General features: G+C 42.7%; 2 protein-coding genes across 6 annotated transcripts in view; one reads left to right on the forward strand and one right to left on the reverse strand.

Moving 5' to 3' along the window:
- The window catches only part of BORCS5 (BLOC-1 related complex subunit 5), a 93,018-nt gene extending 79,498 nt beyond the window's left edge, over positions 1-13,520 (reverse strand). The window contains exons 1-2 of one of the 2 annotated variants that reach the window (XM_053557422.1): positions 13,468-13,520; positions 8,782-8,925 (exon numbers count right to left, since the gene is read on the reverse strand). In XM_053557422.1, the coding sequence (XP_053413397.1) occupies positions 8,782-8,925; position 13,468 (145 nt within the window). In that variant the 5' untranslated portion in view covers positions 13,469-13,520. Of the gene's footprint in view, positions 1-8,781; positions 8,926-13,082 lie in introns of both variants that reach the window. The other variant, XM_053557421.1, reaches the window with a different exon arrangement.
- An 84-nt stretch (positions 13,521-13,604) lies between these two features.
- The window catches only part of MANSC1 (MANSC domain containing 1), a 28,482-nt gene continuing 15,395 nt past the window's right edge, over positions 13,605-26,691 (forward strand). The window contains exon 1 of one of the 4 annotated variants that reach the window (XM_053556873.1): positions 13,605-13,656. The gene's annotated coding sequence lies outside the window, so the exon portion shown is untranslated. Of the gene's footprint in view, positions 13,754-22,869; positions 23,180-26,691 lie in introns of those variants that run through there. The other 3 variants (XM_053556872.1, XM_053556875.1, XM_053556871.1) reach the window with 3 other exon arrangements.

Here is a 26,691-nt window from a genome sequence, read left to right on the forward strand (position 1 = left end):
CCATTGAAAGGTTCCTACATTTTATGTGAAGTGGTACAACAGTATGATAACTCTAAGTGAAATGCACGCACGCACACACACACAGTGATCATAAAGTCCATGTGCAATTTAAAATAGTTAAACACAGTAAATTGTAAACTGTACACAACCTTCATGGACATCCTGTGTATGTATACATCTGCATGTATACATATCTCTAGAGCAACTACTAAAACCTAATGCAAAGGAGTATAACTAAAAAAGACAAAAAGGGAACTAAAATGAAGTATGTAGTAAAAAATATTCTATTGATCCAAAGAAAGTAGGAAAAGACTATAAAAAGAACCAAAAAAAAAAAAATAGCATAAATAGCACAAAATAGAAAACGAAGAACAAAATGGCAGACCTAAATCCAACCCTATCAATTTATATACCAATTAAAAGACAGACTGTTAGCCTAGATTCAAAAGCAAAACCCTATTCATGATCTCAGATTATTGGGGGGAAAAGGCAAAAAGCAAAACCCTAGTATATGTTGTCTATTAAAGATGTACTTTAAATGTAAATAAATCGATCAATATAAATAATACAACTTAAAAAAAGAAAATACGCTTAGGATCAAACCTGGGCTTAGAAAAGCCACTCAGAGAAGACCATGGCTCTGATTAACATACGTTCTCTTAGCCCGGCCAAGATGATAAGGTCTGATAGCTGTGAGAAACAAATGTCTGATGAATACAAAGACTTTCCACCTTTATTTCATTTGACTGGTTGATAGATGCATGGGTGGGAAGGATGTGAAGAAACTGGCGATCCGAAATCCAACTGTCTCATGCTCTCCTTTTTCTTTTCTTTTTTTTTTTTTTGAGAACGAATCCCACTTTTGTCACCCTAGGTAGAGTGCCATGGCATCACAGCTCACAGCAACCTCAAACTCTTGGGCTCAAGTGATTCTCTTGCTTCAGCCTTCCCAGTTGGGATTACAGTTGCCTGACACCGCGCCTGGCTATTTTTTAGAGACAGGGTCTCACGCTTGCTCAGCGTGCTCTCAAACTCCTGAACTCAAGGGATCTACCTGCCTCAGACTCCCAGAGTGTCAGGATTACTGACAAGAGCCACCACGCCCCCTCATGCTCTCCTTATCACCATTTTCCATTGCTTTATTTTTCCCCAGGTACAATCTCAGCCACTAATTCTCAAAGTTCTATGTGATTTGAGAGATTTTACTGCTGTTCCCTGAGATTTTTTCTCCATGAAGAAAAGCCCCGGACTCTTCTTTCTTCTATTTTTTTTTTTTTTTTTTTGAGACAGCATCTCACTCAGTCACCTTGGGATTGAGTACTGTGGTGTCATAGCTCACAGCAACCTCAAACACTTAGGCTCAAGAGATCCTCTTGCTCCAGCCTCCTGAGTAGCTGGGACTACAGGTGCCAGCCACACTTCCTGGCTAAATTTTTCTAATTTTAGTAGAGATGGGGTCTCGCTCTCACTTGGGCAGGTCTTGAATCCCTGAACTCAAGCAATCTGCCAGTCTCCTAGAATGCTAGGATTACAAGCGAGAGCCACCAGTGCTCACCCTCTTTTCTTTTCCATTTTTTTTTTTTTTTTGAGACAAAGTCTCACTCTGTAGTCCAGACTAAAGTGCAGTAGTCATCATAGCTCATTATAACCTTAAACTTTTGGGCTTAAGCAATCCTCCTGCCTCAGCTGGGACTACAGGTATGCATAACCATGCCCAGATAATTCCTCTATTTTTTGTAGAGACAAGGTCTCTCTGTGTTGCTCAGGCTTTTCTAGAACTGCTAGCCTCAAGTGATCCTCCTGTCTTAGCCTTCCAAAGTGCTAAGATTATAGGCATAAGCCACCACGCCTCTTCCCCCACCCCACTCTTTTTATTAACCACACTTGATCCTAGCCAAAAGGCCAAGAAGCAATATCTTTTTAATTATCAAAATCAAATTCACAGGTGGCGCCTGTGGCTCAAGGAGTAGGGTGCCGGCGCCATATACCAGAGGTTTCAAACCTGGCCCCGGCCAAAAAACTGCAAAAAAAAAAAAAAAATCTAATTCACATTTGTCATGTTCTTAACAAACAAACACTGAACTCCCAAAAAAGCAGTTTAGTATCAGTCAAACATCAACATATGTTTGATCATTCTTACTGGTACCAAAGACAGTACTTACTTAGACAGTAAGACAATCTCTTATGTTGTACCTAAGGTCAGTAACAAAAATGATAGGTCAGTTGCAAAGAATGTCATATGTATGCATGTGCAAATGCCTGCATATATTCATCCACAAGAGTGAATAGAATAATTATTTTTACAACTTGTATACATAAAATATCAACAATATTGCATTTCTTTTACAAATATTTCATTTCTATAGAATGAGATTCATTACAAAATACAAGTGACTAAATTTTAAGTGAGAAATCTATATATGGCTTGGTCAACCCCTTGGAATCTTATTAACTTACATCAAGTCTATTATTTTGCTTCTGTGTTCTGTTATGGCCATTTATTGCTACTCTCCGATTTTCTAATCTTTCATTTCCTATTAAATGCTTTCCATGTCAAAATAAATTGCTAATTCAGAGATTGCTATTAAAAACAGTAATCCTTTTGATTATAAAAAGAAGGAACAGATTAGATTGTGGAGCACAAATTACACTGTGGTATATTTATGTAAAAGGGTTAAAGCGGAAGAAAGAATCTGCTTGCTTATTAAAAATGCAAACATTACCTCAGTCACACAAATAGCTCTCAACGCCCAGCCACTGCCTCTACAGATCACCCACCAGCATTAGCATTACATCATATGACATTATGGAACAATAGTCAATTCTGTGTAATACTTGAGTATATTGTTTTGAAAGAATAAACTGTCATTAACTTGAATAAAAGCTTTCTGAAATCAAACCTGGGGGGTACAGGCTTCACTGTGTGGCCCTTCTTACCATTTTGAGGAATAGCCTCATTCTGAAAGTAGGAAAGGGAGATCAGACTATAAAGGCGACGCTGATGAGTAAGTAGTCCCTACAGCAGCCATCAGGCAAGGCAGGGTTTTAAATTACCCAGCAGAATAATGTCAAAGCAGGAGGCTCTCCAACAAATGCTGCACCTAAAATCCATAAAAACCTCATACCCACCACACTATTTCCTATTACAGCTTATTACAGCGTAGTGATTTCCATAATGGGCTTTGCTAGAATTGGAAACTGAGTCTTATCCTGTTGTCATCCTAAGACATGTTATCACTTTAGCCAGGTGACTTTAGGCAACTGATCTATGTTCTTGAGCCTCGGTGTTTTACCTATAAATGGAAAGAATAGCCATTATGGGATTACCTACTATTATTATCATCACAGTTACATTCATTATTTCCACCTCATATTCCCCTTTGCTTATTTTTTCTAATTGTGGTCCATGGCCTATGAGGTTTCTTCTTCACAAGTGAAACATGAGCATCACCGTAAGTGCTACTGGCTTCTTTTTCGTTTCCTGTGGTTTGGTCACAGCCACATGTTGCCATTTCTAGCTTCATGCCACTCTCATCAAATGATTTCTCTACCTTCCTTAACCAAATCCCAGCTAACCTTTTACTATAACCTGCTCCTCACCAGCTTCTCTCCTTCCCATACCTATTTTCTCAATGTTCTTTAAAAACTGAGGCTCAAAACAGTAGAAAAACACCAGGGCAACCCAGCTAGTTGGTGGCAAAGTCTCAATTAAAATCCATTTATCAATGCAACAATGTCCACTAGCACCTACACTGTCTGTACTACATTAGTTATTCACTCTGGGGGTTCCCAGTGATGATTTTATTTATTTATTTATTTTGAAACACAGCCTCAAGCTGTCACCCTGGGTGGAGTGCTGTAGCATCACAGCTCACAGCAACCTCCAACTCCTGGGCTTAAGCAATCCTCTTGCCTCAGCCTCCCAAGTAGCTGAGACTACAGGCACCTGCCACAACACCCAGCTATCTTTTGGTTGTAGTTGTCGTTGTTTGGCAGGCCCTGGCTAGATTCGAACCTGCCAGCTCTGGTGTATGTGGCTGATGCCTTAGCCTCTTGAGCTATAGGCTCTGAACCCCAGTGATGATTTCAAATTAGAGATTAGTTGGGCAGCACCTGTGGCTCAAAGGAGTAGGGCGCCAGCCCCATATGCTGGAGGTGGCAGGTTCAAACCCAGCCCTGGCCAAAAACTGCAAATAAATAAATAAATAGGACCTTAAGACCAGGTCTTTTCCTAGAAGCTTCTCCTCCTAGTCAGCTTATTATCACCAGTATGAATTACAACTGATTCTTGAACAACATAGGTTTGAATGGCACCGGTCCATTTACATGGACGTTTTCTTCTGCCTCTGCCACCCTCGAGACAGTAAGACACATCCTGCCTCTTCCTCCTCATCAGTCTACTCAATCTGAAGACATGAAGAATGAAGACTTGGATGATGATTCACTTCTACTTAATCAATAATACATGTATTTTCTCTTCCTGAGGAATTTTTTTTTTTTGGAGATAAGAGTCTCACTTTGTTGTCCAGGCTAGAGTGCAGTGGCGTCATCATGGCTCACTCCAATCTTAAACTTCTGTGGCCCAAGCTAGCTGATCCTCCCACCGCAGCCTCCCTCCTACTATAGGCCATGTGGCCCCACACCAGGCTAACTTTTTAAATTTTTTGTAGAGATGAAATCTCACTATGTTGCTCAGGCTGGTCTGGAACTCCTGGCCTCAAGTGATCCTTCTACTTGAGCTTCCCAAAGTGCTGGGATTATAGGCATGAGACACCACACCTCCCAGGATGTTCTTAATAACAGTGTATTATACATAACATACAAATATGTGTTGATCAACCATTTATGTCATCAGTAAGGTTTCTAATCAACAGTAGGTTATTAGTAGTTAAGTTTTTGGGAAGTCGGGGGCAGAGGCAAGATGGCCAACTGAAGCCAGCTTTCCACAGAGGCTCCCATCCAGAAGGAGAGTTAAAGGACATGGATGGATTCTTCTTAGCAAAGTACCTCAAGAGTGGAAGAAAAAGTATCCAACGTACTCAGTCATACTATGAAACCAATTTACAGCTCTCATATGAAAGCTATAACCCAACAATAGCCCAAGAAGAAGGGGAAAGGGATGGGAGGGAAGGGGGAGGATGGGCGGAGGGAGGATAATTGGTGGGACCACACCTATAGTGCATCTTACAAGGGTACATGTGAAACTTACTAAATGTAGAATATGAATGTCTTAACACAATAACTAAGAAAATGCGGTGAAGGCTATGTTAACCAGTTTGATGAAAAAATTTCAAATTGTATATAAAACCAGCACATTATACCCCATGATTGCAGTAATGTACACAGCTATGATTTAATAAAAAAAAAAAAGGTTTTTTGGAATTCGAAACTTTTATCTTTGATCTCACAGGAGGGTTGGTACCTCTAACTCCCTCATTGTTCAAGGGTCAATTATACTTCAAGTAACTAAAAAAACTAATTTTAGAAAATTATTAAATATATCTCAAGGTTCTGGGGTTTTTTAATTAATCAATAAATAAATTAATAAATTATTCTGAGACAAGGTCTTATTCTGTTGCCCTGGGTAGGATACAGTGGTATCATCATAGTTCACTGGAACCTCAAACTCCTGGGCTCAAGTGATCCTCCTATCTCAGCCGCCCCAGTAGCTGGGATTACAGATGAGTATCACTAAACCCAGCTAATTTTTTTTCTATTTTTAGTAAGAGACAGGGTCTTGCTTTTGGCTCAAGCTGGTCTTGAACTCCTGGCCTCAAGCAGTCCTCATGCCTCAGCCTCCCAACTGCTAGGATTACAGGCTTAAGCCACTATACCAGCCATGGATTTTTAAAAATTATTTCCCTAGAGACAAGAATTGATCACATAAGACCCCACCTAGGATCAGAAGACTTTAGGAGGACAGAGGATAGAGACAACAGAACATTGGGACACAAAAACTCCAACATAGACAGTACAATCCATGTGCAACCCTAGAAGAAATAGAGTATGAAAAACACACAGTACCCAACTCAAAGTTTCTAAAGATAAAGGCTATCTATGTCTTTTAATCTGATTGTACAAAAATATGTGAAGATGGAAATTTCATTAATGCTGGCTTCTTTGAAGAATCACATTATTCTTCAAAATAATAAATACTAAGAAGATGGGTAACAGGATGTAATGTGTTGTTTTATGTAAGAGCCAGAATGTTTACCAGAGTCTAACCCTGGAGCCAGTGTGGAACAGATTGAAAGCTTGTATTTCCTCATCTGTAAAACAGATGAAGCACTAGGAAGAATGAGATGATACATGGATCATCTATAAAGCACCATTTGTTTTTGTTTTTGAAGTACAGTGTGGAACAGTGTGACTAGTATAGGATTTGACATCAGTGAAGGTTCAAGCTCAACATTGATATATGCCAGCTGTCTGATCTTGCAGAAATCATTCAAACATATTTAATAATGTAAGAATTAAAGGGATGATACATGTATGTTTGTTTGGGGAGGGACATTATATACAAACAGATACATAACTGTAAGATGTTTTATATTATACCAGGCTAAGTAAACCAGAGCCCTATGTTCATTAATTCCTCATCTTTGGGGTAAGGATAAGAACATGGGGGACTGAAGAACTCCTACAACAGAAACATCATTCAAGTAAAAGATAATAATTTCTACCATTTAATGGACATATGAAAATAATAAAGTTATGGGCTTCATATAAAAAGGTAACTACTGGGTAGGCACAGTAGTCCGTACCTATAATCACAACGATTTGGGAGGATGGCTTGAAGCCAAAAATTTAAGATGAGCCTGGGCAATCTAGCAAAACCCAATCTCTAAAAATACATGGGTCATTATGAAAGATCTAAGATACACGAAAATCAAGTAATGTAAAATCCACGCAGATGGAAACAAATGAAGCCCTCCCATAAACACCCATAAGCTGAGCAAGTTGAAAGTTGCATATAGGTGAATCAGAAAGGATGCCATTGACTGTGTTTCTTGGAAGTAAAATAATAGACCATAAGACAGTCCACAGTGTGTCTCAAAACTTTCCTAGTGATGCCATGTATACAAAATAATTGTCCAGGCGTGGCAGTGTGCACCTGTAGTCCCAAATACTTGAGAGTCTGAGAGAGGAGGAGGATCCCTTAGGCTCAGGAGTTCAAGGTCACAATGAGCAGTGATCATGCCACTGCCTCCCAGCCTACATGGCAGAACAGGGCTCTATCTCCAAATAAAAATAAGATCCTACCTTATAAGATCCTATACCTCAGTATAAAAGGTCTAACAATTAAGCGTGAGAACTCTTCCTAGAAAAAGTGCTACATATCTCGTTGCTGAATATCACTACTGCCACCTTCAAAGTACTGCCACCATCAGAGCTGTCATCATACAGCACATAAGAACATGCAACAGGCTCGGCACCCGTGCTCAGTGGTCAGGGCACTGGCCACATACACCGAGGCTGGAGGGTTCGAACCCTCCCGGGCCTGTTAAACAACAATAACTACTATAAAAAAAATAGTCGGGCATTTTTAGTGTGGCGGGTGCCTGTAGTCCGAGCTACTTGGGAGGCTAAGGCTAGAGAATCACTTAAGCCTAAGAGTTTGAGGTTGCTGTGAGCTGTGATGCGACAGCATTCCACTGAGAGAGACATAATGAGACTCTATCTCAAAAAAAAAAAAAAAAAAGAACATGCAACAACAACGTACACCACTGAGCAAGACGCTACCACATGTTGACATGAACGCAGCTGTGAGACACTGCTATACCAAGGTTATGAAAGCTTACTGAGTCGTTCGTACAGTGCTGCCAGCACAAGTACAGTGGCAGGTTTGCAAGCTTAATTTTCAGTCAGGATTCGTATGATGATAGCTCTGACAGTTATTCTAGCAAAAGAGTTCCAAACTTGCTTTGAAGGGTGGACTAGGTGCTAGCTCAGTGCATAGCTTCCTAAGGAAAGTATTTCAAAAGTGACTGTAGTGATATTCAGCAAGGAGGTATGTAGCACTTTTCCTAAGACAAGTTTGCAGACTTTTTTTTTTTTTTGCAGTTTTTTGGCTGGGGCTGGGTTTGAACCTGCCACCTCTGGCATATGGGGCAGGCGCCCTACCCTTTGAGCCACAGGCGCTGGCCCCAAGTTTGCAAACTTAACTGTCACACCTCATTTGATAATCAGGTGGGTAATCCCTCCTCTCAGATACACACTGTTCTCTCATACAAAACAGCTGCCAGGATTAATTAATTACAAGTGTATCAGTGGTGACGGGGGATTTTCTCCATGGATTTGAACTAGTCATCTCATGGTTCAGATCACAAATAAGAATGAAAATCTTTTCAAAGAAATTGGCAGGGAAGGGCCAACTCCAAAATGTTTTCAAAGAAGTTGGTAGGGAAGGGCCAACTCCAACATCATTTGTTCATTCACTCGATCTCTCTTTTATACTAGGATCTATTTCAAGTGCTAGAGATTCAACAGTGAACAAAAATAGAAAATTTCTACCACTATGGAGCTCACATTCTAGCAGAGAAATACAGACATTGAACAAATGTGCATTAGGTCAATGGTAATTAAATGCTACAGAAAAACAGACAGGAAAACAGACTGCGATTTTAGATATGGCAGTCAGGAAAGGCTTCACTGGGAACATGCCATGTAAGCAAAGACCTAAAGGACATGAGATAAGAAGGCATACAGATGTGTAGGGAGAGTAGGTGGGCTAAATAAACCCCTCCAGTGACTTTAGATAAGATGAAAGGCACCCCTTACCTTTCAAAAGGGGCTGGAAGGTTGGAATCTCTTGCAGCTTGATAACATCGGGATCGTTGCTGACATTCCGAGAGGCCTGGGAGCCCTGAGCTACAACCACAATATCATCCATCTTGGCTCTATGCTTGGCTGGAGAAGGAGTCACTGAAAATAAAGTTTATACAACTTAAGAGTTGCATGTTAACTGGCCACCTCTGCCTCAACAAAGCTGTTTTCTGTATAGTCATTAAAAAGAATATTTTTAAGGGGCCCAGCGCAGCGGCTCATGCCTATAATCCCAGCACTCTGGAGACCAAGGCAGGTGGATTGCCTAAGCTATGAGTTTGAGACCAGCCTGAGCTAGAGCAAGACCCTGGCTCCAAAACATAGCCGGGGCTTGGTGCCCATAGCACAGTGGTTACGGAGCCAGCCACATACACAGAGGGTGGCAGGTTCGAACCTGGCCCTAGCCAGCTAAACAACTGCAACAAAAAAATAGCCAGGCCTTATGGTGGGTGCCTATATTCCCAGCTATTTGGGAGGCTGAGGCAAGAGAATCACTTAAGCCCCAGAGTTTGAGGTTGCTGTGAGCTGTGATGCCACAGCACGCTACCGAGGGCTACGTTGTGAGACTCTGTCTCAAAAAAAAAAAAAAAAAAAAATAGCTGGGTGTTGTGGTGGGCACCTGTAGTCCTAGCTACTCAGGAGACTGAGGCAAGAGAATCACTTGAGCCCAAGCCCAAGATTCTGAGGTTGCTATGAGCTATGACATCAGAACACTCTACTGAGGTCGACAAAGTGAGACTGTCTCAAAAAAAATAAAAAGATATTTTTACACAACAAAAAGTAGTTATTTTGCACTAGTGTTGGGTGGGGGAGTGAATTATGGAAAAGCCATATTTTCTATAGTATTAAAAACTAAAAAATAACTCAAAACTTTACAAGAACAGATAACATGTATGAACTTCTTTTACGACTAAATATATTAATCAGCACACAAAAGTATGAACCATTCAATTTTTCCTTCTTTAATTTTTCTTATCTTCCTGATACATACCCCTATTTTACAAACAAGAAGAGGATACAATATTTGACTGTGACTTGCTCAAGGTCAGTAGTGCTAGAACTGAAGGTCTGTGGAGTCTTCCTAGTTGGTCCAATAATCAGTAGGTCCATTCTAGGCTAAGGCAAAAGTCTGATTAGCGCACACGGCCTATTCCTGTGACACTGAGACTGCAAAGCTATCTTTCCACTCTATCACAGCAAGCCAGGTACGTTTACTAGATCTTAGCCATGGGAAATACCTCTGGTCTCAACCCCAGATGATGCATCAATGGGTCCGTTCCTGAGGTACCAATCTCCCCCACCCTTTTCTTTAAGAGATGAGGTCTCACTATGTTGCTCAAGCTGAATTCAAACTCCTAGGTGCAAGCAATCCTCCTCCCAAGTAACTGAGACTACAGCCTCCCTCACTTTTAAAGTTACAGCATTAGCCCAAGAAGGAACTAATTAGCCCCCTAATTAGTTCAATAATTAGTAGGTCCATTCTAGACTGAGGCAGAATTCAGAAATCTGGAAAACTGCTAGAGAGGTAGGTCAAGTTCTTTGAGAGAATGCATAGTAATCCATTTGGAGGGAAGTGACTCAAACTATAAAGCAATCTCTACACCAAAACATCTCCACAGATATGTTCCTTGTTGGAACATGAATGAATCTTTAAAGTGTTCTATACTGTAGCGCAGTGTTTTTCAACCTTTTTTATTTCACAACACACTTAAATCTATAGTTAAACTTCCGTGGCACACTGAAATTATGTTGATTAAAAAAAAGTAAAAAAAAGAATATACTTAGTGTGCTTTGAACTTTCCAAAAATAATGTAATTAACGATCTTTAAAAATTTTCACAGCACACCAATTAAAAATCACTGCCCTAGAAGGTAATATTCTCAGGCTTATCCTATTTATATCTCAAAGTTGATCCAGGGATGCCATAGAATCGCTCTGCCTCTTGTAAGTTAGTCTCCTGAGGCACAGCAGTCTCCCTTTCAGAAAAATCTCTACTCTTCAAGAAAGACTGCTCAACCTCTTCTGGGTAATTTACAAAAAGTAAATTACAAAAGTCATGCCAGAAATTTTTTCTGTTACAGATTAAGTGCAATTCCTCCCTCAGACTCCCAAGGAAAGGGGTTTGCACAACATTCTATCTAACCTCTATTACCGTACCTGTAAAGTGGGGTCACTCTAAAGGAGTGATTTTCTTGTAGAGACAGTCTCACTGTACCTCCCTCGGGTAGAGTGCCATGAGGTCACACGGCTCACAGCAACCTCTAACTCTTCGGCTTACGCAATTCTCTTGCCTCAGCCTCCCAAGCAGCTGGGACTACAGGCGCCCGCCATAACACCTGGCTATTTTTTTTGTTGTTGTTGCAGTTTGTCCGGAGCTGGGTTTGAACCCGCCACCCTCAGCATATGGGGCCAGCGCCCTACTCAATGAGCCACAGGCGCCTCCCTAAAGGAGTGATTTTCAATCAGTGTGCTATTGTACATCAGTGTGCTATGAAAGGATCTTAGGAGTACCTCAAAAAATTTTAAGGATTAATTAAATTATTTTTGAAAGAAGTTCAAAGCACATAAGTACATTCTTTTTTTTTACTATTTTTTTTCATCAACGTTAAGTGTGCCTCAAAAGTTTAACTATAGGTTCAAGTGTGTCATGAGATTAAGAAAGGTTGAAAAATATGGCTCGGCGCCCATAGCTCAGTGAGTAGGGCACCGGCCACATACACTGAGGCTGGTGGTTCCAGCCCGGCCCAAGCCTGCTAAACAAGACAACTGCAACCCAAAAGTAGCCAGGCGCTGTGGTGGGTGCATGTAGTCCCAGCTACTCAAGAAGCTGAGGTAAGAGAATCACTTAAGCCCAAGAGTTGGGCTATTGACTGAGGGTGACATAGTGAACTCTGTCTCAAAAAAGTAAGTCAATAAATAAAAAATAAAAAATACCACACTAAGGGTTAAATATAAACATGTGTAAAGCATTTGGCACAGGGGTATAGGCAAATTCTAACATCAGAAATGAACCTGTAGTTTCAGCTACTCAGGACTTGGGAAGTTCTTGAGCACCGTAGGCCCAGAACCTGAGCAAAACAGTGATATGCCATCTCTTTGAGAAAAAAAAAAAAGAAGAGAATGAGCCTGTGCTATTGGTTTACTGGCAAGCAATAATACTAGCATATTTAAAAGATGCCACATTCCTTCTCCCAAAAATATGTTTCTGGCTTGTCATAGAGACAAAGTAAGAGGTATAGTAAATTATCACCGTATCTGGTATGACAGATATGACACTCTGCATCTTCCAAGGAAATGAAAGAATGTTATCAAACCTAGTAGATGCTGTTCAGCATTCAAAGTTGTTTCAAAGCCAGCCTCCAAAAGGTAGGTCTGAACTAGTATTCAAGGACACAATTCAGTGTGAGACATCCCTAGATCTGTTACATCCACACTTGTGAATAACAAATTCTTCCAAGAAGAAAGCAGCTCTAAGACTAGGGAACTCTCTATAGGCCCCAGATATAACCAATTTGGATAGTAATCCCAGAGTTTATCTAGGGCACTCCCAGCTAGTCCTAGGGTTTGTAACACAAAAAGCAGCAAAAAGTCCTCAAACATCAGCTCTTTTATTTAATGGGCACTCACTATATACCAATCCCATTCCCACTTCAAAAGTCGAGAGAAATCTAACAAAAACTGGACATGGGGTGAATAGGGGGAAACACCAGAGCCTGCAGTCCTGTCAATTTCTATAATTTCAGTTACAAAGGGGGCCAGAAGACACCTTCTGAGAGGAAAAAGCTGTTTTCTGGCGACGTGTGCACCGAAAGGTCAAAGCAACTGTACACCTCTCACACATCCCTTCTAAAAAGAACCTCTAAAGCCCGTTTTGGAAAATGGGCCGGTTCTCAGAGGTCCTGTGATCCATTTACCGTGCGAGCCACATCTCACTACGTCAGCCATAAACACTAGAGCCAAAAAAGACAACTTAATTAGGTCGTCTTTTGAAGAGTAGTCTGTAGCTGGGAGTAACGGCTGGTTTGGAAACAAATAATGGGCATAGGCACCCACGCTGGCTTAGTCTGCAGTCACAGGCCACTCACTTCCACCAGGGGAATCAAGACTAGGACAGATGGTGACTTTTTTTTTAATAGCATGGTAAGGACTTTAAATGCGTTCCCGTCCGCCGTCCCAGACCCCACTGGGCTGAGAGGCAGCCCGCTCCACAAGCAGACAGGGCCGGCTGGAGGAGGGTGGGAGGTTAGGACACCGACCTGAGGAGTTCAGATCGTTGGGTCGGCTCTCGGCCTCGGAGCTCTGCTCACTGCCCATGGTGCCGGGCGCGGTGGCAGCGGAAGAACGGCGGGCAGGGCGGTCACAGCTCCAGCGGCGGGGCGACAGACCACGGGCCAGGGACCCGGAGTCCAGACAGAGTCTGGGCGCCGCAGTGAGGCGGGAGTGCAGGGATGGAGCGCCCAGCCCACGCAGGGCCTGGGCGGCGGGGGCTGGGGAGGTCCTACTTGGGAAAGAGAAACGCAAGGAGGCGCGGTGTGGATGCACGCTGCCTGCCCTCCTTCTTTGGGGGAACCCTACGAGAAGAGGACAAGGACACCAGGTTAGTAGCGACTACGAAGCACGGGCCGCGCCACTTTCACTCACTGGCTCAAATGCCGCAAGGGCGCTCCTTCCGGGACGCGGATTGGCTGCACCAGCTATGCACAGACGTCAGTTCCGGGTTAGGAGGCCCCGCCTCTGGTCCGAGGAGAGTAGGGGCGGCCCGCGCCTGCTACTAGGACGCAGCTACTTTAAAGGGCCAGACAGTCTCAAAGCGCGAACTGCCGCCGAAGCGTAAGCTCTTTCCTATTGTAATGATGCGTCACCTTTAAACATCGTCCACACAGGAAGCCTTTTCACACTCATAAATTAGAACAACTTTATAAAATAGGTATTTTTAACCCTCTTTTACGGATGGGGAAAGAGCGATGCTAAATAGACCCAGAGTTTGAATTCACAGTTATCTTAGGTGTAAAGCTTCTTTTTAAGTTTCGAAAAGCTGGGAGTTCTGCAGTGAACCACCATACAGAAATACTAGGAGATGTGAAAGGAGCTAGAAATAGAAAAATTAAAAAACAGAAAATGCTGATTCACAAATTAGGGAATGTGCATCTTCAAAGAGAAGTTGAGTGACCCTATGGTCCAGGGCGGCACTTTCGGTGATCTGGACAGTTATCGACAAGTTACAGGTACCTCTGAAACTAGAAAAAGGTGAGGAGGAAGTACAATTAATTGCAACAAGGAAACTGCCAGTTTGGGGAGGCCAAAGAAGACGACCTAGCAATGCAGTGCTATGAAGGAGTTAGGTGGCTCTGGGGTACTCAGAACTTTGCAAGTCATTTTATATTGTTTGTTTCGAGAAATTACAAGTAAATATCCTAAGATTTTGTAGGTATCCCAGAGGAGTGCCAAATTGACTAAATAATCTTTATGTCCCGTCTACTCTACTATTTCACAGACATTTCCTCTATTTTAACTTATTTCATTTTCACAACCCTGAGGCCCATCAATAGGTAACTTCACCATGGTCCAGGTGGGAAGTGGTAGAACTATTTAGGACTAATTCCAGGCCTTGTGCTCTTTCCTGTACTTACCATTACTATACAAGGAGAAAAATGCAATAAGTTTAGTGTTCTGTGGGAATAGAAAGATAGAACTACAAAACTGCCTGAGAGATAAAAGCATGACCCTAAAACAGTGGTCGGGACTGTTTCTAATGCCGCGACCCTTTAATACAGTTCCTCATGTTGTGGTGTCCCCCAACCATAAAATTATTTTATTTTATTTCTTTTTTGGCCGGGGCTGGGTTTGAACCCACCACCTCCGGCATATGGGACCGGCGCCCTACTCCTTGAGCCACAGGCACCGCCCCATAAAATTATTTTTGTTGCTACTTCATAACTGTAATTTTGCCACTGTTATGAATCGTAATGTTAATATCTGATATGCAGAATGGTCTTAGGTGACCCCTGTGAAAGGGCCGTTCAACCCCCAAAGGGGTCTCCACCCACAGGTTGAGAACCGCTGCCCTAGAAGGTGGTGTTTGACTATAGTCTTCAAGTTTTTGTAAAACACCAGGCTGGTGGGACTGGGAAAAGCCAGCTAAGTAAGGAGACCATTCCCCCATGGACAGAGAGTCCCTGGCTAGGCTCCCAGGTTGCCCTCTTTGAGGGATAGCAAAGAGAAGATAAAAGTGGAGAGGGGTGGAGAATAACTCATTGCAGTTTTTGTTTCCCCTCTTCCACATCAAAGTATATTTGTCTTATGTCACATAATCTAATCCACACCATTATGATGACATGTTTTTATGTTTCCCTTTGGATAAACATTTCATTCTAAAGGGAAATTCTATCCCATCAATTGATGAATGGATAAATAAAATGTGTTTTATCTCTATAATGGAATATCATTCAGCTTAAAACAATGGGGGACGAAACACTGATAAATTCCAGGACATAGATAAATCTTAAAAACATGCTAAGTGAAAAAGACTCATCACAAAATACCAAATATTGTAGATTTCATTTATATGAAATGTCCCCGAGAGGCACTATAGAGAAATAGGTTAATGGTTGCCTAAGGCTGAGGAGAAGGGGGTGGAGAGGAAAGGGGGAGTAATTATCAATGGGCATGGGGAGTTGCTTTCTGGGGTTAAAATTGTTCTAAAACTGTGGTGATAGATGCACAATGCTGAATAAAGACCACTCAAGTATACACAAATAGGTGAATTGTATAGTATGTGAGTATACTTTCTAAAAGCTGTATTCAGAAGAAGGATATCTGAAGATAAAACACCCTCTTTGCTGATTCATCATTTCTTGGGTTATAATGTGCCAGTCACTTGCTAGAGGCTGAGAATAAAAGATCCATCAAGGCCTAGTCCTTATCCTTAGGAAGCTTATAGTCTGGTGGCAAGAAAATTAAGTAAGCATTTATAACACAAGGATTATTGAAAGGACGGCCTTGCTAAAGAACTAGCTAACAGAGAAAGGTAAATTACCAAGCAAGAAGTAGGAGAAATAAGCTGCTCCATTTGTTTTATTTGGATTAAACATCTGGTGGCAACTTGTGAGGATAGTTGGTCTTTATAGTGAAATAAGAGAGAAACCACTGGGCGGTGCCTGTGGCTCAGTGAGTAGGGCGCCGGCCCCATATACCGAGGGTGGTGGGTTCAAACCCAGCCCCGGCCAAACTGCAACAAAAAAATAGCCAGGTGCTGTGGCGGGCACCTGTAGTCCCAGCTACTCGGGAGGCTGAGGCAAGAGAATCACTTCAGCCCAGGAGCTGGAGGTTGCTGTGAGCTGTGTGAGGCCACGGCACTCTACCAAGGGCCATAAAGTGAGACTCTGTCTCTACAAAAAAAAAAAGAGAGAGAAACCACTAACTTGTAGTTATTCAATAAGGACTAAATCAATCCCTCTTTCTACTTTCTTTCTCTTGCTAGCAATGCCTCACTGTTTCCTTTTCATAAACTACTGCAAGAGCGGACCAAAGGGAAATGTCAGTTTTTTCTCTTTACATTCACTATGTCCTTTGTCTTTCAGAATGTTTCCTTTAGACCCAAGTAGTTCCTGAGTGTCCAGGAGGAACAATGGGAATGGGATATGTTTTCAGCCTTGCCAGGAGGAAAAAAGGGAAACAACATTTGTATTCACAATACCTTGTGAATTTGACTACAGTTATCTTTTTTTGTCCCCTTAAATTCAACAACTGCTTGACCTCAGCTGGGGGCATTCTTTCTTTCTTTGGGATGCCACGCCATCTCCCTGCTCTCTTCTCTCTCTCTCTCTCTCTCTTCCCTACTCTCTTCCCCCTCTCACTCCCTCTCTTCTCTTTATCAGATAAAATTCTACACTTTTTTTCTTTTTTTTTGAGACAGAGTCTCACTATGTTACCCTGGGTAGAGTGCCACGGCATCAAAGCTCACAGCACCCTCAAACACTTGGGCTTAATCAATCCTCTTGCTTCAGCTTCCCAAGAAGGTAGGACTACAGGTGCCCACCACAACGCCTGGCTAAGGTCTATACTTTTATATCCTAATTTTGATGTAGAGAAATTCTTTTCTCAGCTACTGAGGAACACGTACTGAGCTTTCCACCCTAACACAACTCATTGTCTTAAACTTAACTTTCTATCTCTGAGAGTTCTTTCACAGCCTGGAAAAGCCCTAAGCAGATGGCAGGGGTGTGAGCTCCCTACTCAAGCTCCCTGCCTTAGTTCCTGGCATAACTACCTTTCCAAGGATTCTGATAAGTCAGCCTCACAGAATAGAAAAATAAAAAGGAAAAAACAGACACAGCCTTCAGCCATCTCCTGTTATCAGCTTACAGTATTAACTGTGTCTTTACCCCTTTTCCCTATAAAAACTACAAGCTGCTTCTACTTAGGGCCCAGTACATTTCCTCTCTTTCTTCCATGTGCCATGCCTCATTCCCTTATCTCTCTTTATCTCCCTTTCTGAAAAAGCAAAATAAACTTCCTTAAAAACTATTTTAATTTTTGTATGAGAAATCTTTAGCCCATGATGTGAGTCTCCACCCTAACAATCCTGCTGAAGGACCTTTAGAGGTAGGAGATGTTTGCAATAGATGCCTTTTAGCTCTCTTAAAAATCACTTCCACTTGAGCCACAGACTTATTGTATATGTAATAACTAATAACTGAACAGCATTTTAAAGTTTATAAAGCACTTTTTCATTTAGTAGACCTGCATGATTGTAAGCATACCCAAGGATCATTCAGACTATAATGCTAGGCTAGCTAAAGGGAAGCCATCTTGCTTCCAGTATGATTTTGGTTTGCTCTGTCTTCAACAGTTTAGAATGAACTTCTGGGGTGGCACCTGTGGCTCAAGGAATAGGGCACCAGTCCCATATGCTGGAGGTGGTGGGTTCAAACCCAGCCCTGGCCAAAAAAAAAAAAAAAAAGAAATAGAATGAACTTCTGCTTGTTTACGCAGTTGCCAGTCACAAGATTAGAAAATGACCTTGAGAAAAAACAGATTAAGAGTTTGGAATAGGGGTCAGTGCCCACAGAACAGTGGTTACAGTGCCAGCCACATGCACCAAAGCTGGCAGGTTTGAACCCAGCCCAGGCCAGCTAAACAACAATGACAACTGCAATAACAACAACAACAAAAAATAGATGGGCAAAAAAAAAAAAAAAATAGATGGACATTGTGGCGGGCACCTGTAGTCCCAGCTACTTGGGAGGCTAAGGCAGGAGAATCACTTAAAGCAGTGGTTCTCAACTTTCCTAATGCTGCAATGTATTTTCATTGTTAAAAAGGGGTCACGACCTACAGGTTGAAACCTGCTGACTTAAACAATGGGGGTCTCCCTATTTTGCTCAGGCTGATCTGAACCTTCTGACCTCAGGTGACTCTCTACCTTGCTCTCCCTAAATGCTGGGATTACAAGTGTGAGCAACTGCTCCTGGCCAAAACTAGTATTTTAATTGGGAAAGATATATTAAGCACTTACAGGGAAAATTAAAAACTAATAAGTCATAAGATCTACCTTCAAAATGCCTATAATTCAGTAGGGGAAACAAGTAAAATAATAGCTGTGTAAAGAATAATTTTATGATAAAAGATGCAAACTAAGGAAGCTCAGAGGAGGAACATCTGATTCTGATTTCCAGGAGGAGATGTACAAGTTAATTATTAAAGGATGAAGTTCAGTTAGCTAGACAGGAGAGAAAGACTGAATATGTCAGACAGACTTAATAGGCACGAACATCAGGGAATTCAACCTGATTGACATGAAGGCTACCTGTGTACGTAGAAGAATGGAAAGAGAAAGCTGGGATCAGAACAAGAAAGTGTTTGCATAGCTAAATTTGAAAGTTTACCTAAAGGCATGCAGAGTTACTGAAGGTTTTTAGTTAGGCAGTGACAGGTCCAGGACCTGATTGATATTCTAGAAAATTCTCTCTGCCTGCCACATGAGAAATGGATTGAAAGAAGTGAGGCCAGAGGCCTTCTAAGAAATGGAAAAAGTGATAAGATCCTGAAGTAGGCATGGACATAAAAGAAATTAAGGGGAGGGTGGCGCCTGTGGCTCAGTGAGTAGGGCGCCGGTCCCATATACTGAGGGTGGTGGGTTCAAACCCAGCCCCGGCTGAACTGCAACCAAAAAATAGCCGGGCGTTGTGGTGGGCGCCTGTAGTCCCGGCTGCTCGGGAGGCTGAGGCAGGAGAACCGCAGAAGCCCAAGAGCTGGAGGTTGCTGTGAGTCCTGTGACGTCATGGCTCTCTACCGAGGGTGGTAAAGTGAGACTCTGTCTCTACAAAAAAAAAAAAGAAATTAAGGGGAGAGTTCTCCAGGACTTAGCAACTTGTTGTACATGGTGGCAAAGGTAAGTTGGCTTCTGGCTAGGAACCCTGGTTGGATGGAAGTGTGAGGTCACGTGAAGACATGGGAGGAGGAGCCAGTCTGGAGTGAACAGAGGCATCATGAGTTTTAGAAAACCCCAGTCCTGGTTTTATAACTTATTAGTTGTGTGACCAAGAATAAATCACCTGCCTTTTCTGTAGGAAAGTGGTATCTGCTTTGTACATATCCTGTTTCCCCAAAAATAAGACATCCTCCAAAAATAAGACCTACTCACAGGAAAGATAAGACGTCCCCTGAAAATAAGACCTAGCGCATCTTTGGGAGCACACCTTAAAATAAGTCTTATTTTCGGGGATACAGGGTAGATCATGTTGCTGGCAGGTTTAGAGGTTCTGAGATGAGTGTTGGTGAAAGAAAGGTAGTTTTATTCAGGTATACGAGCCAGCCTTGTCTCAAAGATTCTCTCATACTCTCTGCTTACCAAGCAACTTATAAAGGGAAAGGGGAAAGGGGCAAGTTTGTTTATCTCCAAACAATAGATTGTCTGGTGGATCTTGTCATCTACAGTCATTTGTTGGCCTATTCCAGACTTTTTTTTTTTTTGAGACAGTGTCTCATTATGTCACCCTTGGTAGAGTACCATGGTTTCACGACTCACAGCAACCTCCAACTCTTGGGCTTAAGCGATTCTCTTGCCTCAGCCTCCCAAGTAGCTGGGACTACAGGTGCCCACCACAATGCCCAGATATTTTTGTCATTGTTGTTGTCATTGTTATTTAGCAGGCCTGGGCCGGGTTCAAACCTGACAGCCATGATGTATGTGGCCAATGCCCTAACCACAGAGCTACAGGCACTGAGCTGAGACCCCCATTCTTACAAAAGAAAAAAGAAATTAGTTGGGCATGGTGGCAAGCCTACAGGCCTAGCTACTTGGGAGGCTGAGGCAGGAGGATCACTTGAGTCCAGGAGTTCAAGGCAATGAGCTATTAGGATGATGCTATCCTCCAGCCTGGGTGACAAAGTGAGACTCTGCCTCAAAAAACAAAACTGAAGCAACTCTGAGAGCTTTCCAATAGTCGAACATGTGCAGGTTTCTGGCAGGTTCCTGGAGGGTGCTGTACTCAGGGAGGGCATGGAAGCTCTGGGCCCTTTCCTCCGTATCTTGTCCTACATATCTCTTCATCTGTAACCTTTCTAATATCCAAGGTGGTAAACATTAAAAAAAGAGAGAGAGAAATTCTTCAGGCAATGAGGTGACAATGGATATGATTTCTAATTTAAATACCTATTTAATATCAATAGAAAAGTTTTCTTTAATCATTTTTTTTTTTTTTTTGAGACAGAGTCTCACTCTTGCCCTGGATAGAGTGCTGTGGCATCCTCGTAGCTCACAGCAACCTCAAACTTGGGCTCAAGTGATCCTCTTGCCTCAGCTTCCTCAGTAGCTGGGACTACAGGCATGTACCACAACGCCCAGCTAGTTTTTCTATTTTTAGTAAAACCAGGGTCTCACTCTTGCTCAGGCTGGTCTCACACTCCTGACCTCAAGCAGTCCACCTGCCCTAGGCCTCCCAGAGTGCTAGGATTACAGGTGTGAGCCCCTGCACCTGGCCTTTAATCATTACTTTTATCAATGTCTTTCATTTTCTATTATAACTGAAAAAGTAGTGTATCACTTCAGTGAAGACAGGTTCACCATATCAAAACACTGAATCTGAAGTTGCTTATGATGGAAAGATTGACATAATGCCTAGCATAGACTACTCCATGGAAAGGGATTCCAAAAAAAGTGACTGCTTTACACGCTGAACCTTGAAGCGAACCATCTGCAGAGATGAAATGCGCTCACACTTGCATCAGTCTCTTGCTGCATCAGCAAAATCACTCCTCTGGGAAATTACTGTAGAGTCTACTTTCCTTGGGTAACACTTTGAAACCAAGCTTTGGCAACATAATTATCATTCAAAAGGAGGTCATCCTTTAGACACAGTGAGTAGAATTACTTTTACACAATAGATTACTATTCACAAGGATTCTTTGTGGCCATATTCCTCTTATAGCTATTAGTTACAACTAGGGTGTAGCTGTTGGCTGTAAGGTCTAGCCTGATAGTCTGCAACTTTATCAGATTGGAAAGCTCTTTTACACCCACCAAGGTGAAAATATTGTCAAAGGTTAGAACACTTGGCAAATTAAGTGTTAGTGGTTTAGTAACATTGCATTTCTTTGTGTGTATATGTAGGTGTGGGGGGAGAGGAGTGAGCAGTGATTTAGAAATACTTCTACAACTTATGTCCTATGTAGTTCTTTTCTATTCATTCAGTCAACAAATTTATTTATTTATATATTGAGACAGAGTCTCACTCTGTGCTCTGGATAGAGTGCCAGGGTGTCCTAGCACACAGGAACCTCAAACTCTTTGACTCAAGCAATCCCCTTGCCTCAGCCTCCCAAGTAGCTGGGACTATAGGTGCCCACAGCTAAAGCTGGATTAGTTTTTGTATTTTTTTTTCTTTTTTCTCTTTTTTGTAGAGACAGAGTTTCACTCCTTGGCCCTCGGTAGAGTGCCATGGCATCACACAGCTCACAGCAACCTCCAGCTCCTGGGCTCAAGTGATTCTACTGCCTCAGCCTCCCCAGCAGCCGGGACCACAGGCGCCCGCCACAACGCCCGGCTATCTTTTTTTGTTGCAGTTCACCCACCACCCTCGGTACATGGGGCCGGCGCCCCACCGACTGAGCCACAGGCGCCGCCCTAGTTTTTGTATTTAAAAAAAATTTTTTTTTTCAGAGACAGTCTCACTTTATTGCCCTGGATAGAGTACTGTGGCATCACAGCTCAAAGCAACCTCCAGCTCTTGGGCTTAGATGATTCTCTTGCCTCAGCCTGCCGAGTAGCTGGGACTATAGGCGCCCGCCACAACGCCCAGCTAATTTTTTGGCTGGGGCTGGGTTTGAACCTGCCACCCTTGGTATATGGGGCCGGTGCCCTATTCACTGAGCCACAGGCGCTGCCCCTAGTTTTTGTATATGTATATATTTTTTAGTTTTTGTATTTTTAATAGAGATGGGAATCTTTCCGTTTAGGCTGTCCGGGTCTTCCTTTTGTTCAGACTGGTCTTGAACTCCTGAGCTTACGCAATCCACCCTCCTCGGCCTCCCAGAGTGCTAGGATTACAGGTGTGAACTACTGTGCCCAGCCTAGGGATATAATTTTAATAACTATAACAGACGTGTATGTGGCTGGCGCCTTAGCCGCTTGAACTACAGGCGCCAGCCAACGCCCATCTATTTTCAGGGACGGGGTCTCGGGTTTGCTCAGGCTGGTCTGTAACTCTTGACCTCAGGGATCCACCTCCTGGGCCTAGCAGATAGAGTGTACTCTTGAACGTCAAAAATACGCTCTCAGTGGTTACCTATAGGGCGGGGGACTAGGAGGCCAGGACACAAGGATAAGGGGTAGACTTTTCACTCTAAGCGGTTTGGTGCAGCTGACTTTTCCTCCACGTGTGTTTGCGCGGGATCGGGCTTCCCAGGCAACAGCGGGCAGCTGCAGAGCTTTGAGGCTCTGGGCAGGGTGGCACCCACGCCCCCTGCCGCGCGCTCAGCCCGGGGTCCGCGGGGTGGGGCCACCAGGGGGCGCGGGCTCCCTCGGGGATTCAACGCTGGCTCCCGGTACCCCGAGCCTCCGCGGGGAGGAGATCGAGGCTCTCACACGATGCCCGAGGGACCGCGCTGGATGTTGTTGGGAAGCAGGTCCGGGTTGCAGGGCAGGAATGTGCCCTTCCCCCGCAGCAAACTTTCAGTCGCTGTAACGGAAGCAGGAACTTGCTAACCACAAACCAGTCCGGCGGGTGCGGGAGCTGCCGAGCATCCCCAGCTATCCTCGCCTAGGACCTAGGGCGGATTCACTGGTCTTTCCCGAGAGCGCAACGGAGCTGTTCTCGCACCTGGAGAGGCCCTGGGGTCCTCTCGCCACCAGGTAAAGGCCTCTCCGCCCTTTCCCCGTCGCCACCTGCGGCGAGAGCAGCTCAGTTCCTTAACAGGGGCCGAGGCTGCTCCACCCGTGTCAGAGAACCCGAAGGACCAGGCTGGGGAGAATAAGGGCTGACCAGGATCTTTGTGTCGCTGCAGTTTTCCAAAGGGAACCTCCAAGGGAGGCTCAGAGCACCTGCCATAAATGGCACCGCCTCTGTATTGTCATCAGGGGAGGCAGAAGAATTAATCAGTGAGCAACAGACGTTTCCTCAAAGGAAGGGAAAATCTCCCATTTTTTTCTTGCATGGTTTGTGTTCTGTATTCATTATTGAACCTGCTAATTGTCTAATACCCTAGGGTGTGTGTACGTACGGTTATAAGCATCTTGACAGATTATAGTATGCCATGAGTAAAATGATTTCCAATATTTGAAATAGTTACATACGAGTGAGTTTTAGTGACTGTAGTAAGCAGGCCATAAAACTCGGGTGGGTCCTCTCCCACCTCTATCCTTTTTCGTCTTTCAATAGATTCAACTTAACTTTGGGCCCTTAAGGCCTGAATAATAATGGACTAGAAGATTCCATTAACCTGATTGTGGAGTCCTCAGTACTTTGCAGTCCAGGGATATAAAAATGCTGCATACTGAAAGCACAGCTCCTGCCCCCTCTGCTGGCTTTGTTTAGGTTTCTTTGTGAGAGCTTGAAAGAAGAGTACTTCAGAATCCATTCAAAGTAAAGTGTTGGCCTGGATTTCCTCTTTTGTGTTCCAGAGACTGGAAAAGAGGCTTGCAGAATGTGTCAATATAAGGGTACATGTGAAACTTAGTTAATGTTGAATATAATTGTCTTAACACGATAACTAAGAAAATGCCAGGAAGGCTTTGTCAACCAGTGTGATTGGTTGACAAATGTGTCAACTGTGTATAAAACCAGTGTATGGTGCCCCGTCATCTCATTAATGTACACAGCTATGATTTAATAATAATAATAAAAAAAGAATGTGTCAGTATAATAAGTCATTTGTGCCAGGATTCTTAATCTGGACAGTCCATGATACCTGACATGTCCCTGAGTAGAATTCAGAAGGTCTGTGAACTTGGGTGGAAAATTTGTTATGTATTTCACTAACATCTATCTGAAATATAGCATTTCCTTCAACAGGAATGTAGGAAAAGCCACAGTAATATTAGCAGTAGCCGATTTGCCATCAGCAGAAATCACAGATATTTTATATCATGTTACTTATTGCAAATATCTTGAAATATTATTTATACTCAACCCTGAAAGGTTCCGGACGCAGGGATAAAATTATTCCAAGATACGAGACGAAAGAAAACCAAGGTCTAATTCATGCAGTTAAAGTGGCCTTTATGCCACCTACAGTGCAGATGGGGTGAGATTCCTGACCAGGCAGGAATTTAAAGGGTTAGGACAGTCAGGATAGGTTGCATTCCTATTTCCTGGGGCCATGAACTTGACCTTCTCTGGGTGGGGCAAGTTTATTTGGGCAGGTACACCCTGATCTATCAAACACTACTTCAGAATTATGGCAGTTATAAGATACAGCACTTATTATCTAAAAGGCTAATAAAGTAGCACATATTATATTACACAACTTTTTAAAAATCTTGACTAAAAAAATATCTTGACTAAAAATGAACATGGAGAAAGGGAGTAGCAAAAAAAATTTTTTTAACTGAAAATGGTGATAATAGTGGAACCTATCTTATTAGGTCCTTGAAAGGATTAAATGACAATATGCATAAAGTGCTTAGCATAGAAACTGGCATGTGAGAAGCAGTAAATGTTACTTGCTACTTCACTGTATACAGAAGTTCTGTTGCTTTTTATTAACTAAAGTCCATACTTTGCATAGGGTTCACTCTGTGTGTTTGATAGTTCTATGGGCTTTGACAAATGTATGGTAACGTGTATTGACCATTGCAGTATTATACAGATACAGAATGGGTTCACTGCCCTGAAAATCCCCTGCGCTCCACCTGTTCATCCCTCTCCCCTCTTCTCCTGGTAACTACTGGTTTTTTTACTGCCTCCGGTTTGGCTTTTCTGAATGTCATATAGTTGGAATCCTACAAGTTTAACTTCTTTCACTCAGAAACAGGCAATTGAGATTCCCCTATGTCTTTTTCATGACTTGATAGTTCATTTCTTTTTATTGCTGAGCACTATTCCATTGTACTGTTATATCTCATTTTGTTTATTCACTTATTGAGGGACCTTTTGGTTGTTTTTCATTTTGGGCAATTATAAATAAAGCTACTATAAACATTCTTGTGCAAATGTTTGTGTGGACTTAAGTTTTTGGCTCATTTGGGTAAATACATAGGAGGACAACTGCTGAATTATATGTTTAGACTATATTTAGCTTTGGCTGGATGCCTATAGTTCAGTGGTTAGGGTGCCAGCTACCTGTTCTGGGGCTGGTGGGCTAGAACCAGGGTCCAGGGCCTGCTAAACAAAAATAATAATAATATCCAGGTGTTGTGGTGGGCACCTGTAGTCCCAGCTACTAGGGAGGCTGAGGCAAGAAAATCACTTGAGCCCAAGAGTTTGAGGTTGCTGTGAGCTATGACATCACAGCACTCTACCCCAGGCGACAAAGTGAGTCTCTGTCTCAATTAAAAAAAAAAAAAAGAGTCTGTTTAGCTTTGTAAGCAACTGCCAAACTTCTTCCAAAGTGGCTATAACGTTTGGCATTCTCACCAGCAGTGAATGAGAGTTCCTATGGCTCCATATCCTTATCAGCATTTGGTATTGTCAGCTCTTTAGATTTTAGTCATTATAGTAAGTGTTTAGTGGTATCTCATTGTTTGAATTTGCAAATCCTTGGAGACATATGATGTTAGGCACCTTTTCCATACTTATCTGTCATCTGGATATCTTCCCTGACGAAGTGTCTGTTCATATCTTTTGCCTATCTTTTGAGGGCTTTTTTAATTGTTGAATTTTAAGAGTTTGTGTATTTTCGATACCAGTCATTTATCAGATGTTGTTGTACAAATGTTTCCAAGTCTGGCTTTTCATTCTCAGTGTCTTTTGTAGAGCAGAAATTGTTTTGTTTTGTTTATTTCTGAGACAGGGTTTTCCTCAGTCACCCAAGCTAGAGTACAGTGAGTACAGTGGTATCATCATAGTTTACTGCAGCCTCATGCTCCTGGGCTTAAATAGTCTTCTTGCCCCAGCCTCCCAAATAGCTGCCATCATGCCCAGCTAAGTTTTCTATTTGTTGGAGAGATGGGGTCTGGCTATGTTGTTTAGTATGGCCTCAAGTGATCCTCTTGCCTCAGCCTCCCAAAGTGCTAGGGTAATAAATGTGAGCCACTGCACCCATGCTTAGAGCAGAATTTTTTTATATTTTAATGAAGTTCAACATCAGTTTTTTCTTTCATGGACTATGCTTTTGGTGTTGTATTTAAAAACTCATTGCTGCCTCGGCACCCGTAGCTCAGTGGTTAGGGTGCCGGCCACATACCCCGGGGCTGGCAGGTTCAAA

This window comes from Nycticebus coucang, chromosome 12 (assembly GCF_027406575.1).
Source record: "Nycticebus coucang isolate mNycCou1 chromosome 12, mNycCou1.pri, whole genome shotgun sequence".
NCBI classification, from domain to species: Eukaryota; Metazoa; Chordata; class Mammalia; order Primates; family Lorisidae; genus Nycticebus; species Nycticebus coucang.